The 17,707-nt window shown below is 48.0% G+C and overlaps 3 gene segments (V, D, J or C); all 3 read right to left on the bottom strand.

The window, feature by feature from the left end:
* Positions 1–1,506: 1,506 nt before the first annotated feature.
* LOC138999336 (immunoglobulin heavy variable 4-38-2-like) lies at positions 1,507–1,977 on the bottom strand. The segment is given in 2 exon segments: positions 1,507–1,835; positions 1,917–1,977. Coding segments are annotated over 2 exon segments (375 nt in total).
* An 8,227-nt stretch (positions 1,978–10,204) lies between these two features.
* On the bottom strand, positions 10,205–10,722 carry LOC138999325 (immunoglobulin heavy variable 1-3-like). The segment is given in 2 exon segments: positions 10,205–10,557; positions 10,639–10,722. Coding segments are annotated over 2 exon segments (399 nt in total).
* A 4,614-nt stretch (positions 10,723–15,336) lies between these two features.
* Positions 15,337–15,834, bottom strand: LOC138999322 (immunoglobulin heavy variable 1-46-like). The segment is given in 2 exon segments: positions 15,337–15,677; positions 15,759–15,834. Coding segments are annotated over 2 exon segments (387 nt in total).
* Positions 15,835–17,707: the final 1,873 nt, after the last annotated feature.

The raw sequence follows: 17,707 nt of genomic DNA, 5'->3' as shown, positions 1-17,707 counted from the left end.
GTTTAAGTATTTCTTCATAGATATCAGAGAGAAAGGAGAGGTTGAGAGATGGAAACATCAGTGATAAGAGAGAATGATTGATTGGCTACCTCCTGGCTGCCTCCAGGCCCCACACTGGGGATGTTGTCGACAACCTGGGCATGTGCCCTGACCGGGGATTGACCCATGACCTCCTGATTCATAGGTTGATGCTCAACCCCTGAGCAACACTGATTGGGCTGTTTCTGCACTTTTGGGATTCACAGAGCTCCCTGTGCACTTGAGCTCTGGTCAGTGGGACATTGGAAACATTATAGGTGACCAGACCCCAGCCCTTCACTAACTGCCCTCTGATCTCGGTGGCCATGGGCTTGTCCACCATGATGCTCTGCAGCTCACAGCCTCCCTGGAGGTTCCCTCAGCACAGGTGTGAGCTGTTGGAGGTGCTCTGAGCTCAGTGCTTAGTTGTGTCTCCACCTGACACAGGTGGGGCCCCCAGGACCTGACATCCCACATGTGCACTGCACGTGGGCTCAGCAGGACAGCTGAGTGGTCTTGGCCCTGGTGTCTCAGGGAGGGCCTGGCACAGTGGATGGGCATGAGGGGATGACATGGGGCTGCATTTAAGACAAAACATACCAGGGAGGGAAGGAGAGAGCAGACAAATCCCCTCAGGACATCCTGTGTAGGCCCCATGGGGTGAGAGTGTGGGTGGCAGAGGACAGAGGGTGAGGATGGGATGGTATCTGTGGAGCTGGAGGCACAGCAGAGGTGGGAGGGACCATGTCTCCCTTCAGCAGGTTCTCAGGATGCAGGTGGATTCTCCAGAGGAAGCGGCACTGGTGTTGGGACATGTCACCAGGGACCAGGTTCTGAAACCCATGGAAAACAGGGCCCAGCAGGGCTGTGACAGGGGCCGTCACTGGGTGTCCTTCTGGCTTGTGTCTCGGGAAACCCTATGAACTGAGTCCATCTGCCAGGCTCACGAAGTGGCAGTGCCCACAGGGTCCGACCATAAACCACCATGTGCAGCCATGTCAGTGAGAGGCAATCGGCTAACTGCCCTGAAAGGGGTCCCCCTGCGGCAGAGTGAAGGGCTGATAATCCCTGGTGAGGTTTGGGTCTGGACTCCCTGTGCCCCACTCAGCACTGCATGGAGGGTGGGAGGATTCCCACTCAGTGAGCGGACAGTAATCCTTACAATGTTTCCTTGTCAACCCAGAGAGCGAACATCAGGGACATGGTGACAGGAAGGACCCAGATGAGAAGTTGACCAGATCTGAAACACAGACACTTCTGCTTTTTTCCTGCAGAGAATCTAATTAAAGACACAAAGAAGGAAGAGGAACTGCCCCAGGGACACCAGGAGGGAAGAAAGCATTGACCCCAATAGGAAGCCTGCACAACCCTCCAGGGACAGCCTCTGAGCTGGGAGCCTGGGTTTGCTGGTCCTGAGCGCCCCCTGGTGTCCTGCACGCTCCCTGCAGCCCAGCCCTGCTGTCTCCTCAGGGAGGTTTGTGTCTGGGCTCACACTGACTTCCCCTCACTGTGTCTTGCACAGTAATACACGGCCGTGTCCTCGGTGGTTAGGGAGCTCAGCTGCAGGGAGAACTGGTTCTTGGACGTGTCTCTGGAGATGGAGGTTCGGCTCTTGAGGGAGGGGCTGTAGGAAGTGCTCCCACTACTATGTATGTACCCGATCCACTCCAGCCCCTTCCCTGGGGGCTGGCGGATCCAGTTCCAGTCATAACCACTGGTGATGGAGTAACCAGAGACAGAGCAGGTGAGGGAGAGGGTCTGCGAGGGCTTCACCAGTCCTGGGCCCGACTCCTGCAGCTGCACCTGGGACAGGACACCTGGGACAGAGAGAACACAGTGAGTCCTGGGCTCAGATGCAGGATCCCCATCTCATCACAACTAAGCCCTTAGTCACTCACATGTGGGAGCTGACAGCAGGAAGAGGAAGAGCCACATGGGAGTCATGTCTTGCAGGTGAGGTCCTGGTCCCCCAGAAAGTATTCTCTGCCTGAGGTGGCCCTGAATTTAAGTGGAGGCCAACTTTGTGTGTGTCTGGTGGCCGTGTGGGCATTTGCATATGGGAGGTGTCTGCACATACAAAGGGCAAGAGGTGAGGGAGGTCCTGGTCTCTGGGGCTTCTCCTGGAAGGAGGTGCTGACTGTGCCCTCAGAGAACCAGGCCCTCTTTGGGGTCCTGGTCACCGTGCCCAGGAACCTCTTTTTTCACACCAGGGGCTGTGCTGCAGGAGGTGTTCAGGAAGTAGGATGTGGGCACCATCAGTGACTCCTTAAGGAAAACATCAATGTGCCTCTGCTCCTCTGGATATAGATAGATAAAGATATAGATAGATATAGATATAGATATCTGTATTAGTAATAACAGAATATGCAAATTGGTGGGATGCCCTCACTGAATGTCAGAACAGCAGGCTGGGTGGGGCAACCAGGCTGGCAGGGGTGCCATGAGGGGCGACCAAATGACCTAACAGCAGGCTGTGTTGGGCAACCAGGTCAGCAGAGGGGGGCAGTGAAGGGGACCAGGCTGGCAGGTAGGAGGGGTAATTGGGGGTGACCAGGCAGGGAATGGGTAATTTGGGGGAGACCAGGCAGACAGGGGGGAAGCTGGGTGCAACCAGGCCAGCAGGGGTGCAGTGAGGGGTGAATAGGCTATCTGGGGGCACAGTATGGGAGATCTGACTGGTGGGGGGAGGAAGTTGGGGGCAACCAGTCTGGCAGGGGGAGCAGTGAGAGGTACCAGGCCGGCAGGGGAGGCAGTTGGGGACAACCAGCCCATCAGGGGGGCAGTTATGAGTGATCAGGCCGGCAAGGGGGCAGTTGGGGGAAACCAGGCTGGGGTGGGGCAGTTAAGGGCAACCAGGCCGGAAGGGGGCATGGTTACAGGTGATCAGGTCAGCAGGTAGAGGAGTTTAGAAGTGATCAGGCCACAGGGGTGGCAGTTAGAGGTGACTAGACTGGCGGTGGGGGGGAGGCAGTGAAAATGGCAGTCAGACATCCCCTTATTGGAGAGGGTGCAGGCTGGGCTGAGGGGACACCCCCCCATGCATGAATTTCATGCACCCAGTCTCTAGTAGATATGGATATAGATATAGATGATATAGATATAGATATACATCTACATATACATATAGATCTACATATACATATAGATGATATACATATAGATATAGATATACATCATATAGATGATATAGATATAGATATAGATCTACAAATACATATAGATATATATATACATATAGATGATAGATATAGATAGATATAGATATAGATGTAGATATAGATATAGATATAGATATAGATATAGATATAGATAGATATAGATATAAAGAGGGCAATTAGGGGGTGATCAGGCCATCAGGGGAGGGCAGTTAGAGGGCGATCAGGCAGGCAGAGGAGTTCAGTTAGGGGTGATCAGGCTGGTAGGGGAGGGCAGTTAGGGGCATCAGGCTGGCAGGCAGAGGCAGTTAGGGGTGATGAGGCAGGCAGGCAGGCTAGTGGTGAAGAGCCCGCAGTCCCGGATTGTGAGAGGGATGTCCCCCAATGGGTCCCAGATCAGAGAGGGTGCAGGCTGGGCTGAGGGACACCACCCTCTGTGCAGTAATTTCATGCACCGGGCCTCCAGTTTAATTATAAAAAGTCTTGATGTAAAACACTCGTATGAAGAAACAGTATAGAAAAATCATTTTTATAAGAAGAGTATTGTTTTTATCTGTCCATTATTACAGAATGAATATATCACCCAGATAACCACCTGTTCCTGGAGCAGCTGGACCTAATGTCATAAAAACCTGGTCAGCCTTGGTGGCTCTGCCTTGTTTTCCCCATCAGGGTCTGTGTCCATGTGGACACGTGACCTAGTTCTAACCAGGGAGCAGGAGGGCATGTTGGGGTTTCCTGCTTCCTCAGCAGCTCATTTCAGAGGCACCATGTCCTCCCTCTCCAGTGCCTACTCGGGTCTGCATGTGGCCCTTGGCAGTGCCCTCACCGTGTTCGTACATGATGGGCAACCCCAGGACCTGAAGCCCATTCACGGGATGGACCATGTTCAACATGGGAAGAGGCATCGTGAGCCTGGAGGGGAATTACCATGGACGGGAATTCACCACATCTGAGCAGGCACACCTCCTGATCGTCCCTTCATTGTGTTGTGATTTCCTCACTGTCCACCAGTTCCATTTGCCTCTCTCTTTCCTGAAATAGCCACACACAATCTCTGGAGTCCTGCAGGAAAGAAAGCATTGGCTTGAAGATTAACCCAAGTTCCAGGTTCCAGGTGAGGTCCAAACGACTGTGTCATGCGTCCCAGAGAGACAGGTGTCATGGCTGAATCCCAAACAGATTACCATGTGCTCACACACATGCACACTCACAATCTGACACACACAACTCCCAGCTCCCAGGAAGGAAACCCGTCCCCAGGTTCCTGAGGGGCCCGGAGGCCCTGACTCTCAGGGGACTGTGATGGCTGGACCCTGACCTCAGGAATATCTGGGTTCTCATCGCTGGGGCCTGGGGTGTCCTTATGTGACAGGACTTTGTAGATGGTTAGGGTGGGAACGATGGAGCTAAGGGTACTGATGTGGGGGTTACCCTGAGCCTTCTGCTGGGACAGACCTGTAGCCACAAGGGGCCCCGTCAGAGGAAACAAAGCCAATCAGACAAAGGTTTTGTGATCATTGAAGCCACATGTTGGGGGTGGGTTTGCACATCCACTCGAGTGAATGAGGACCAGGGGGGAAGCGTGTGGTAGGGAGGACGGAGAGCTGTGGTGGGAGGTCCTGGGGGATGATCCTGGTTGTGGTGGCCCTGGTGGGCCTGTCAGAGGGAAACGTGGGGACAGGGGCCTGAGGTCAGCACATAGGGGCCTGGGCTGCGCTGGGGTCTCTCATTGTGGGAACGTTCTCCAGACCCAGGACGATGAGAGCACTGAGGATGGTCTCCTTGTGGAGAAAGAGAAATACAAAACAAAGAGACTTGGTGAAGGAGAGTCCCCACTCCCTGCCGACATGTCACCTGCAAACACATGTCCCTTCTTCACTGTTGTCTGCAGAGAGAACATGAGAAGGAAGAGTCATCCCTGGAGGCAGCTGAGAGCTTGAGAGGAAATCCTTGTGCCCAACAGGAAGGCCTTTCCCTCCCCACCTCCTCCTGCCCCTGCTCCTGGGGTTGCTCTCTGTTCTGTGGGTCCTGAGCACCCCTGGTGGTCTCAGTTTCTGCTGCAGGGATTTTTGTACCTAGGGCCTAGACCAGTGATGGCGAACCTAGGACACGTGTGTCAGAAGTGACACGAGAACTCATTTTTTGGTTGATTTTTCTTTGTCAAGTGGCATTTAAATATATAAAATAAATATCAGAAATATTGACGGCAGAGAACATATTTATCAGCTGCCTCCCATAACTGCTGAGACTGGGAATCAGACCCACAACCTTTACATTTATTTATTTCAATACTAAAGGCCAAGTGTGTGAATTCGTGCATGGGTGAGGTCCGGGTGGCCCATCTGATCAGGGTGGGCCGTATGGGGGGAGTGGGGAGGGTGGTCGGCTGGCCAGCCCTAACCCCGGTCAAACTCCCAGTCCAGGGGACTATTTGCATATTAGCCTTTAAAAATATAGGCTATATTTCACAGATTTCAGAGAGGAAGGGAGAAGGAGAGATAGAAACATCAATGATGAGAGAGAATCATTGATCTGTTGTGTCCTGCATGATCACAATTGGGTATAAAGCCCACAACTCGGGCATGTGCCCAGACCAGGAATGGAATCATAGGTCGAAGCTCAACCACTGAGCTACATCAACCAGGCTTCATTCCGTTTTGAAATATATTTTCAGTCAGCTTAGATTTCTAAGGTGATGGCTTTTTCATTTTTCCTTCAGCACTTTAAAGTCGTCATTCCTTTATCCTCTGATTTTTCAGTTTTTTTTGTGTGACATTTGATGCTTTCATTAATCTTTTAAAAATGTTGTTATTGATGTCAGAGAGGTAGGGAGAGGGAGAAGGAGATGGAAACATCAATGATGAGAGAGAATCATTGACCGGCTGCCTCCTTCATGTCTCCTATTGGGGATTAATCCTGCAAACCAGGTGTGTGGCCTGAATGAGAATCAAACACATAACCTGGTGGTTCCTGGGTCTACATTCAACCCCTGAGCCACACCGGCCAGGCTCCTTCCCCCTCTAAGTAGCATGTACTTGACTCAGGGTTTGCTCAGTTGCTGCAGGTCTCTGACTGTTTTTGAGAGCCAGGGAGATGCCCGTTCTGATAGTTTTGGTTTGTTTTTGATGTTTTTGTGGAGGAACAAGAGTTTGGAGCTGCCTACACCACCATTTTGCTTCAGCCTCTTCTGCTCAGTGACTCCTTTTGTACAAACAGAGAATGAGAAGGGAGAAGAGCAACTGCCCTGGAAAACTACCAACAACAGAGAAAACAGAGGGGCCAGTGCCCATCCCAGGCCAGCAGAGGCGGGAGGAGGGGCCTGGGCTGAGCAGTGACTCTGGTGTTTGTAAGGAGACACTGTGTTTTAGGAAGATGAGCTTCCTGTTCCTGGAGTACCCTGCACACATGTCCAGAAGGGGTGGTTTTGAGAGGATTGAGCTGGACAGGCAGGCAGACAGGGCAGGGTCCATGGGACACAAAGGCAGGTGGAGGGTAGGCAGGGCAGACATGGCAGTCTGAGATACCTACACACAGGGACTAACCAGGCAGACATAACAATATTTCTGGACTCAGAGCAGGAGGCCTGGGAAAGGAGGGAAGGCCTGTGACAGTAAGGTGAACGCACACAAGGGAACAGGGATGTGCAGGTCCCTTGCTGGGCAAGAACAATGAGGAGACACATGGGCACACGGGTAGACACAGAGCAGGCTGGTGGCACAAAAACATCCGAGACCACAGGCCTTAAGGGCAGCCCATTAGTGGGCCCCTCCCATGCGGGGAGCCTGAATCTGCTTGTAATAAACGCTCCACGCTTTTGCTTAAGTCTCAGGCCCCCGACTTCATTCTTGGCCTTGGTGACAACAGATCCCGGGGACAGGAAACACTGGGCTTGCCCTTCCAATAATCAAGTTTGGCTCAAATAAACTCTTAAAAATATTCTCCAGGGCATGTGCTGCAACAATTTGGAAGGTGGCAGGCGATGAGTCTTACATCCAGGGGGTAGTCCGTTCTGCTTCACCGTCATCACCCTCTCCTCTGGCTGTTACACGTGGGTTGTCTTCTGGCCTCAGAGTATTCCTTATCAGAGCCTTGGCCCCTAGGTCCCATCGCTCAGTACTCGGTGGACCATAAACACACCCTTCTGCACAATGGGTATGGCTTGTGGCTGATTCACGTGGAGAGTCGTTGTGTGCCATGGTATGTGCAAGTCCAAAGGCACCACAGATGGTCGGGCTCAGCTACTCTGGTTCCGGCAGACATTCCCCTTTGGGAGAGCCTCCCTCTCCATCTTGATTGCTCACAGACCAAAATGCCAAAAAAAAAGTTAAAGAAGGTATCCAACCTTTCTCTGCACTGACATCCACCTCACTCTTATTGGGGGATGGTGTGCTTACTCCACCTTTCTGTTTCCTGGAAAGTCACGACCCTCTAGTTATTCATTATTTCATATTCTCTGCTTGGGTTTGAGTGGATAATAGGAAAAGGTTGTATCTTTCCATTCTGCAGACTAACCTACCTGGCAGGGTACTTCTAGCTACCCTCCCGAAGGCCTTGTCTGTGTTGGTGCTCTCTCCCTGCCATCTGGTTTAAGCCACGTACTGAATTTGCTTGTTGGTCTACCTGTGCTCCCACCTTTTCACTGAAACACCTTACCCATACCACCTTCATCTTAGCTGATTAGGGGTTGCTTTTCAGTAATGTAAAATCTGTTAGAGTTAATCGACAGAAATCCAACTCAGATTTTTAGAGCTATGGTCCTCTCCTAGGGAATCAATGACAATAGTATTAATGGTGTCAGGAATAAGATGGTACATTATGGAATTGAAGGGATTAATGAATAAAATGCTGTGAATTGTCTTGCGCCCCCCACCCCCCAAATATCCTCCACAGGCTTAGAGATTCTCATGTCAATGACTTCTAAGTGGTTCATTTATGTTGTGGATTTTATGCCAATTCAACCAGCAGGGGAACCTGCCAGAGTGTCAGAGAGGGACACGGCACAGCTGGGGAAGCCTCCTTTCCTTCCTTCTCCTTTTTATACACTTTCCTTGACTCCAGAGATGAGGCCTGTGGAGCAATGGGAACATTAATGATGAGAATCACTGATTGGGTGCCTCCTGCCCCACAACCCATAAGGATGGAGACTGCAACCCGGGCATGTGCCCTGACCAAGGAATCAAACTGTGATCTCCTGGTTCATAGGTCGATGCTCAACCTCCCAGTCACGCCTTCTGGGCTGGAAAAAGATGGGACACTTACGTCCATGACAACCAACAGCAAACTTGTCTCATCTCCAACACCTGTGAACCCATTTGAACTCATCCCTTCAGGTAGCAGGTTTTTAATAATTGTGTGCACACTGGGAAGAAACGTGTATGTGGTAAATGCAGAAAAGACAAGATGTTGAGGTAAGAAATGTCCAACATGTAGACAATGTTTTATAAGATTTTATTATAGCCAAACTGAGAACTGTTGGGGAGCAAGATGTCAAATGCTCCAGAGAATAGCCTTTTGCAGCTGTGTTTGTGCATTTGAAGTTAAGGAGGGAAGATGAGAGATGACATGGAGGTGGGAGAGAGCATGGCAGAGACTGGGTGCCAGGATAGTGAACAGGAGGTGCTCTCTCTCTCTCTCTTTTCTAATCTTTATTGTTGAAACTATTACATAGGTCCCCCTTTCTCCACATTATCCTCTCCTGGCTGGCTCCGATTCCCTCCCCAGACGCTCACCACGCCATTGTCTGTGTGCACGCAGTAGATATATATGAAGACAAGCTCATGGGTTGATTTCTTCCCAACCACCCTCCCCTGCTTTCCTTCTGAGGTCCCATAATCTGTTTATGCTTCTATGTCTCTGGATCTATTTTTGTTGATCAGTTTATTTGGTCCATTAGCAATGCAGACTGGGGCAGCCATTATGGAAAAAAAATATGGAGTTCCATCTAAAAATTAAAAATGGAACTCCTATTTGACCCAGTGATCCCACTTCTAGGAATACATCCTAAGAAACTCAAGAGACTCATCAGAGAGAATGCATGCACCCCTATGCTCATAGAAGTGCAATTTACAACAGCTAAGCCTTGGAAGCAGCCTAGGTGCCCAGCAGCAGGTGATTTGATAAAAAAAATCGTGGTACATCTACACCATGGAATGCTTTCCAGTCGTGAAAAGGAAAGAACTCTTACCATGTGCAACAGCAGGGGTAAGTCTGATAATGGGTCAATCTCCAAAATGTATACGAACTCAAACAACTTAACAAAAGGACGACAACAACACAATTGAAAAATGGGCAAAGGGACTAATAGCTAAGTCTCCAAAGTGGACACACAGATGGCCAGGACGTGCTCTCCTGAGGGTGGTCATGCTGATGTCAAAGGTGTGTTAACCCAGATGCACAGGAACAATGGCCGGGGTGCTTAAGGCAAAGATGAGCCTTTTAGTAAAGAAGTCATAGGCCTGGGGCGTGCCCACCCCTAGGACTGCCCAGGTAGGATGTGTGATCAGAGCCTCCTGTGAGGGTCCTGTCAGTCACTGAGTTTTGTCAGATTTAGGACAGAGAACACTTTTTGTTCACAAATACAATCCCTACAACTAGACCTAGGACAGGGCTTTCTGTGAGCTCTGTGGCTGAGCCTCTGAGCAGGAATCTCTTCTGTCTCACTCACACTTTTTCCCTCGCCTCTAAAACAATGTCTGGCACATAGTGGGCACTTCATAGGTATTTGCTGACTGAATCATTATTTCATGATTACCTAGCACAAAGCCTGGCGCAAAATTAGGAACTCACTAAAGTTAAACAGAGCCCAAACCAGCCCAATCCGTTGATCTGCAGATAGAAAAAGCCATGTTTAGATTAAGGACCTCACCCATAGTCCTACACATGCTAGTGGTTTCCTTTATGTTACTGCTTTGAGCAGGAAATGGAATATTTGCTCAACTCTGCACCTGCTCCTGGTCAGGGCCCTGTGCTGGTCCTGAGCGCCCCCTGCTTGTCATGGACGCTCCCTGCAGCCCAGCCATGCTGTCTCCTCAGGGAGGTTTGTGTCTGGGCTCACACTGACTTCCCCTCACTGTGTCTCTTGCACAGTAATACACGGCCGTGTCCTCGGCTCTCAGGTTGCTGAGCTCCATGTAGGCTGTGCTCGTGGATGTTTCACTGGTCATGGAGACTCTGCCTTGGAACTCCTGTGCGTACTTTGTGTTTCCATTGCTAGGGTAAACCCACCCCATCCACTCAAGCCCCTGTCCTGGGGCCTGTCGCACCCAGTGCATGAGGTAGCTGGTGAAGGTGTATCCAGAAGCCTTGCAGGAGACCTTCACGGAGGCCCCAGGCTTCCTCACCTCAGCCCCAGACTGCACCAGCTGCACCTGGGAGTGGACACCTGTGGGGAGGAGACAGGAGTGAGTGGAACCCCCCTTGACTCTCCCTTGACCCTTCTTAATCCAGGACAGGAGCCCCTTACCTGTCGCCATGGCCACCAGGAGGAGGGTTCTCCAGCTCCAGTCCATGCTGAGGCCTGTGCTGTGAACACTTCTGTAGGGGAGGGTGTGGCTGTGGATGATGCCCACAGGGCGCAGACTTACCCATATTTAACCTGGTCTACCTCCTCTCTTTTGCATATTCATGAGGCAGAGTATTTCATAGCTGAGGTCTTGACCCCACCTGAGAGAAGATGGTGACACAGGGACCGTGGTCAGTGGGAGTCTGAGGGTCCAAGTCCTAATTCTTTTTCTTTAAATTATACCTTTATTGTTGAAGGTATTACACATGTTCCCCTTCATCCCCCGACACCTTCTAGCCTGGCCCGGGTGCCCAGGTCTTCACCATCCTATTGTCTGTGTCCCTGGATGATGCACATATGCATACGAGTTTGTAGGTTGACCTCTTCCCACCCTCCCACCCGACCACGACTTCCCTCTGAGATTCCCCAGTCTGCTCCATACTTCTAGGTTTCTGCATCCATTCTCTTCATCAGTTTCTTTTGTTAATTAGGTTCCACATATGAGTGAGACCCTGTGATACTTGTCTTTCTCTGACTGTCTTAATTCACTTACCATGTTACTCTCCAGGTCCCTCCATGCTGTCCCAAAGGGTAAGAGATCCTTCTCTTTTACTGCTGCATAGTATTTGGTGGCATAAATATACCACAGCTTTTTTATCCATTCAGCTACTCACGGGCATTTGGGCTGTTTCCAGTCTTAGGTATTGAAAATTGTGCTGCTATGAAGATAGGGGTGCATACATTGTTTCTGATTGGTGTTTGGGGTCCCTTAGCATATATTCCTAAAAGTGGCTTCACTGGGTCAAATGGCAGTTCCGTCTTTAATTTTTTGAGGAAACTCCATACTGTTTTCCATAATGGCTGCACTCGCCTGCATTCCCACCAGCAGAGTATGAGGCTTTCCTTTTCTCCACATCCTCGCCAGCACTTGTCATTTGTGGATTTGTTGATGGCAGCCTTCTGACAAGTCTGAGCTGATACCTCATTGTCCTTTTAATTTGCATCTCTCTGATGGTCAGTGACTTTGAGCATTTTTCCTATGTGTCTTGTCCATCTGTATGTTTCCTTTGGAGAAGTGTGTATTTAGGTCCTTTGCCCATTTTTTGATTGGATTGTTTGTCTTCCTTTGGTTAAGTTGTATGGGTTTCTTATACATTTTGGATATTAACCTTTATCACATGGATCTTTGCCAAACACGTCCTCCCATACTGTGGGCTCCCTTTTCATTTTGTTGATAGTTTCTTTTGCTGTGCAGACACTTTTTATTTTGATGTATTCCCATTTGTTTATTTTCTTCTTAGTTTCCTTTGTCCTGGAGGTGTATCTGTAAACACATTGCTATGAAAGATGTCTGAGATTTTGCTGCCTATGGATTTTTCTAAGATTTTTATGGTTTTCATACTCACATTTAGGTCTATTAACCATTTTGAGTTTACTACTGTGTATGGTATATGTTCATGTATTGTTTCGTGATTTTTTTTTTGCACATTTATCTGTTCAATTTTCCTAATAATATTTATTGAAGGGACTGTTTTGACTCCATTGTATGCTCTTGCCTCCTTTGTGAAATATTAATTGAGCATAATGGCTTGGGTAGATTTCTAGGTTCTCTGTTGTATTCCATTGATGTATATACCTTTTCTTGTGGCAGTACAGGTTGTTTTGATTTCTATGGCTTTGAAGTATAATTCGATATCTGGTATTGTGATCCCTCCATCTTTGTTCTTTGTTCTCAAATTGCTATGGTAATTGGGGTCTCTTTTGGTTCCATATAAATTTTTGAAGTATTCATTGTAGATCTGTGAAATATATTGTTGCTATTTTAATAGGGATTACATTGAATCTGTAGAGTGCTTTGTGTAATATGGACATTTTAATGATGTTAATTCTACCAACCCATATTCCTCGTATATTTTTCCACTTGCTTATATCTTCCTCTATCTCTTTATTCAACATCTGGTATTTTTCTTAGCACAAGTCTTTTACCCGCTTGGTTAAGTTTGTTCTTAAGTATCATAATTTTTGATGCAATGGTAAATGGGATTGTTGGTATGGTGTCCCTTTCTTTCTTTCTTTTTAAAAAATGTATTTCTTTATTGATTTCAGAGAGGTAGGGAGAGGGAGAAATGGAAACATCAATGATGAGAGAGAATCATTGGTTGGCTGTCTCCTGCACGTCCCCTAGTTGAGATCACGCTGCACCTGGGCATGTGCCCTTGGCCAGAATCAATCCTGGGACCACGCTGTCCACAGGCTGATGCTCTATTCACTGATCCAAACTGGCTAGGACTGGTTTCCAATTCTGAGAATTCATTACTGGTGCATAAAAGTTCCATTGATTTCTGGGTGTTAATTTTGTATCTTTCTACATTGCTGAATTCATTTATTAAATCTAGGTGTGTGTGTTTTTTGTGGAGTCTGTCGGTTCTCTTTGCACAATATCATGTCTTCTATGAATAATAAGAGTTTTATTTCCTCCTTTCCAATTTGGATGCCCTTTATTTATTCTTCTTCTCTCATTGCTGTGGCTAAGACTTGCTGTACTATGTGGAATAAGAGAGGTGAAAGCAGGCATTTCTCTTTTGTTCCATTTCTTAGGGGAAATGGTTTCTATTTCTGCTCATTGAGTATGATTCTGGCTGTAGGTCTGTCATACGTGTCCTTTTTTGTGTTGAGATATGAGTCTTCTTCTCCCACTTTGCTGAGAAGATTTATCAAAAGTGGGTGCTGAGTTTTGTCGAATGCTTTTTCTGAATCTATAGATATGGTCATGTTGTTTATGTCTTTCAGTTTGTCTATGTGATGTATCATGAGTATTGATTTGTGAATATTGTGCTGGCTTTGCATCCCTGGGATGAACCCCATTTGGTCATGGTGTATGATGTTTTTAATATATTGCTGGATCCAGCTTGCTAATATTTTGTTGAGGATTTTAGCATCTATGTTCTTCAGAGATACCCGACTGTAATTATCTTTCTTAGGAGTGTCATCTGCTTTTGAAATTAGAATAATGCTGGACTCATAAAAAGAGTTTGGAAGTATTCCTTCCTCTTGGATTTTTTCTTGGAATAGTTTGGGGAGTATAGGTCTTAGTTCGTCTTTGGATATTTGGTAAAACTCCCCTGTGAAGGCATCCAGACCAGGACTTTTGTTTGCTGGGCGTTTTTGGATTCCTGCTTCTATTTCCTCAGTTGTTATTGGCCTATTCAGATTTTCTGACTCTTCCTGTTTCAGTTCTGGGGTACTGTGTTTTTATAGGAATTTGCGCATTTCATCTACATTGTCCAGCTTGTTGGCATATAATTGTTCCTAACACTTTATTACAATGCTTTTTATTTCTGGGGTGTCAGTTGTTACTTCTCGACTTTCATTTCTGACTTTATTCATTTTGGTCCCCTCTCCTTGTTTCCTGATGAGTCTGGCTAATGTTTCATCAATCTTTTTTATGTTTACAAAGAATCAACTTGTGGTTTCACCAAGTCCCATTCCTGAGCGTTGAAAGGTTCTGTAGTCACCAGAGCCGTCAATCGGGAGGGAACCAGGGGAGACACACAGAGGTCAGGGAGCAGTGCATGACTCCAGGAAGCTTTGCTGACACGGTGGGTTCTCATGGCTCCTGGAAACCCACCAAAGGAGCAAGGAGGGAAGTGCGGGAGATCTACTCCATCCTGCAGACGTGAGTGTGGTGAAGTTTTAGTCATTCCAGCACCTATGCCATGGAGGCTGGGAAATGCTGAGATAGAGCAACAACCTCACAAGCAGCCTCTACCTGGGTTATAATCCCCTATGAGCCCCCAAAGGACTGATCTACAGAGGATCCAACACCGTAATTATGAAATGTCAAACTTTACTACATGATTTTAAATAAAAAAGATGCAAAACTGTAAAGCTGTCTCCTTCACCAAGAGATTTCCCGTGTCAGCTGCTTGTTGAATGAGATGATTTCCAATGAACCTTGTTAAACGTCCCTATGAAACTGCACGGCACTGGAAACGCACACTGCTGTCATCTCACATCAGTGCTGGTGTGACACCTATGGGGAGGGAGCTGAGGTCATTTCCTGTGGCACCAGAAACAGCAAGTACTGGCACCTGTACAGGGGAGGTGACCAGAGAGAAGTTTTCAAGGGCCCTTTGCACCATTCAAATGGGTCCATCCAGCTTCCACTGTCCGCGGGACGTGCACCTGTTTTATTTACTGTGGGCCTGTCAGAAGGAAGGGCCCTATGGGGACAGGTGGGCATGTGGGTCAGACCCCGAGCTCAGCACTCATGGGCCTGGTCTGTGCTGGGGTCTCTCTTGGTGGGAAAGTTTCCAACCACAGGCCAATGAGAGCACTGAGGAAGGTCTCTGTGGAGAAAGAAAAGCAGGAAATACAGACACGTGGTGAGGAGAGTCCCCATCACTGCCCACATGTCCTCTGCCAGCAGCAGTGTTACCCCCTCCTCTTGGGTCTGCAGTGAGAAAGCGGGAAATGAGAGCCTCAGAGAAAGAGCAGGAGCCTTCCCTGGAGGCAGCTGAGAGCTTGAGAGGAAATCCCTGTGCCCAACAGGAAGGCCCTTCCCTCCCACCTCCCTCTGCCCCTGCTCCTGGGGCTGCTCTCTGTGCTGTGGGTCCTGAGCGCCCCCAGCAGCCAAGCCCTGCTGTCTCCTCAGGGAGGTTAGTGTCTGGGCTCACACTGACTTCCCCTCACTGTGTCTCTTGCACAGTAATACACGGCCGTGTCCTCGGCTCTCAGGCTGCTGAGCTCCATGTAGGCTGTGCTCGTGGACGTGTCTCCGGTTATGGAGACTCTGCCTTGGAACTTCTGTGCGTACTTTGTGTTTCCATCTTCAGGGTCAACCCTCCCCACCCACTCAAGCCCCTGTCCTGGGGCCTGTCGCACCCAGTGCATGTAGTAGCTGGTGAAGGTGTATCCAAAAGTCTTGCAGACCTTCAGGGAGGTCCCAGGCTTCATCACCTCAGCCCCAGACTGCACCAGCTGCACCTGGGAGTGGACACCTGTGGGGAGGAGACAGGAGTGAGTGGAACCCCCCTTGACTGTCCCTGGACCCTCCTTAACCCAGGACAGAAGCCCCTTACCTGTCGCCATGGCCACCAGGAGGAGGGTTCTCCAGCTCCAGTCCATGCTGAGGGCTGTGCTGTGAGCACTTCTGTCTGGGAGCGTGTGGCGGTGGGTTATGCCCTCAGGGCACAGACTTACCCATATTTAACCTGGTCTACCTCCTCTCTTTTGCATATTCATGAGGCAGAGTATTTCATAGCTGAGGTCTTGACCCCACCTGAGAGAAGATGGGTGACACAGGGACCACGTTCAGTGGAAGTCTGAGGGTCCAAGTCCTAATACTTTTTCTTTAAATTATACCTTTATTGTTGAAGGTATTACACATGTTCCCCTTCATCCCCCATTGACACCTTCTAGCCCGGCCTTGGGTGCCCAGGTCTTCACCATCCTATTGTCTGTGTCCCTGGATGATGCACATATGCATATGAGTTTGTTGGTTGTCCTCTTCCCACCCACCCACTCGACCACGACTTCCCTCTGAGATTCCCCAGTCTGCTCCATGCTTCCAGGTCTCTGAATCCATTCTATTCATCAGTTTATTTTGTTCATTAGATTCCACATACGAGTGAGATTCTGTGATACTTGTCTTTCTCTGACTGGCTTATTTCACTTACATGATACTCTCCAGTCCCTCCTGTTCCCGTAACATAAGAGATCCTTCTCTTTTATTGCTGCCTAGTATTCCGTGGCATAAATGTACCACAGCTTTTTTACCTACTCATCTACTCGTGGGCATTTGGGCTGTTTCCAGTCTTAGCTATTGCAAATTGTGCTGCTATGAACATAGGGGTGCATACATTGTTTCTGATTGCTCTTTGGGGTCCCTTAGCATATCTTCCTAAAAGTGGGTTCACTGGGTCAAATGGCAGTTCCATCTTTAATTTTTTGATGAAACTCCATACTGTTTTCAATAATGATTGCACCAGCCTTCATTCCCACCACCAGAGTATGAGGATTCCCTTTTCTCCACATCCTCGCCAGCACTTATCATTTGTTGATTTATTGATGGCAGCCATTCTGAGAGGTTTGAGCTGATACCTCATTGTCCTTTTAATTTGCATCTCTCTGATGGTCAGTGACTTTGATCCTTTTTCCTATGTCTCTTGGCCATCTGTATGTTCCCTTTGGAGAAGTGTGTATTTAGGTCCTTTGCCCATTTTTTGATTGGATTGTTTGTATTCCTTTGGTTAAGTTGTATGGGTTTCTTATACATTTTTGATATTAACCTTTATCACATGGATCTTTGCCAAATATGTTCTCCCATACTGTGGGCTTCCTTTTCAATTTGAAAGTTGTTTCTTTTGCTGTGCAGACACTTTTTATTTTGATGAATTTCTATTTGTTTATTTTCTCCTTATTTTATTTTGTCCTGGGAGATGTATCTGTAAACACATTGCTGTGAGAGATGCCTGAGATTTTGCTGCCTATGGCAGGGGTGGCCAACCCCTGGCACACGTGCCAAACATGGCACAACAGCAACGTTTGCTGGAACACGAAACTCTCTCTTATAATCTTCCATTTACAATTTATGTGAACATTTGAATGACTTAAATGTTAAATTACAAGGAACTGCAAGACACTTGATGTTATATTTGGTTACATAAAGGCTTTTGAAAAGAAACTGGAAGTCTTTAAGTGGGATGTGGATGGTGAGAGATTTAGATATTTCCCATACCTCAAGAGGCACATCAAAGACCTCCCAAAAGATGACAGAACAGACTGTCAATGCCTTCAACAGCTGTTTTTAAACATCATCGAGTCAACTATTGAGCAGTTCTTCTCAAGATTTGCGAAATTCAGAGAACTGGAAGAGACAGCAAAATTCAGGAGGTTTCCAGACAGCATGAAACTGGAAGAACTAAACTTACAAATGTTTTCATGGATACACATGGCTGACTTTGAAATGCAGTTGATTGAACTTCAGAGTAGCTCAATTTGGAAGCAGAAATTTATTGACATTAGATTT

Source organism: Myotis yumanensis, unplaced genomic scaffold (genome assembly GCF_028538775.1).
Source record: "Myotis yumanensis isolate MYYU_CA2020_CCGP unplaced genomic scaffold, mMyoYum1.0.hap1 SCAF_1, whole genome shotgun sequence".
NCBI classification, from domain to species: Eukaryota; Metazoa; Chordata; class Mammalia; order Chiroptera; family Vespertilionidae; genus Myotis; species Myotis yumanensis.
Note: the sequence above shows the minus strand (reverse complement) of the source record. Positions and strands in the feature narration are given on the sequence as shown.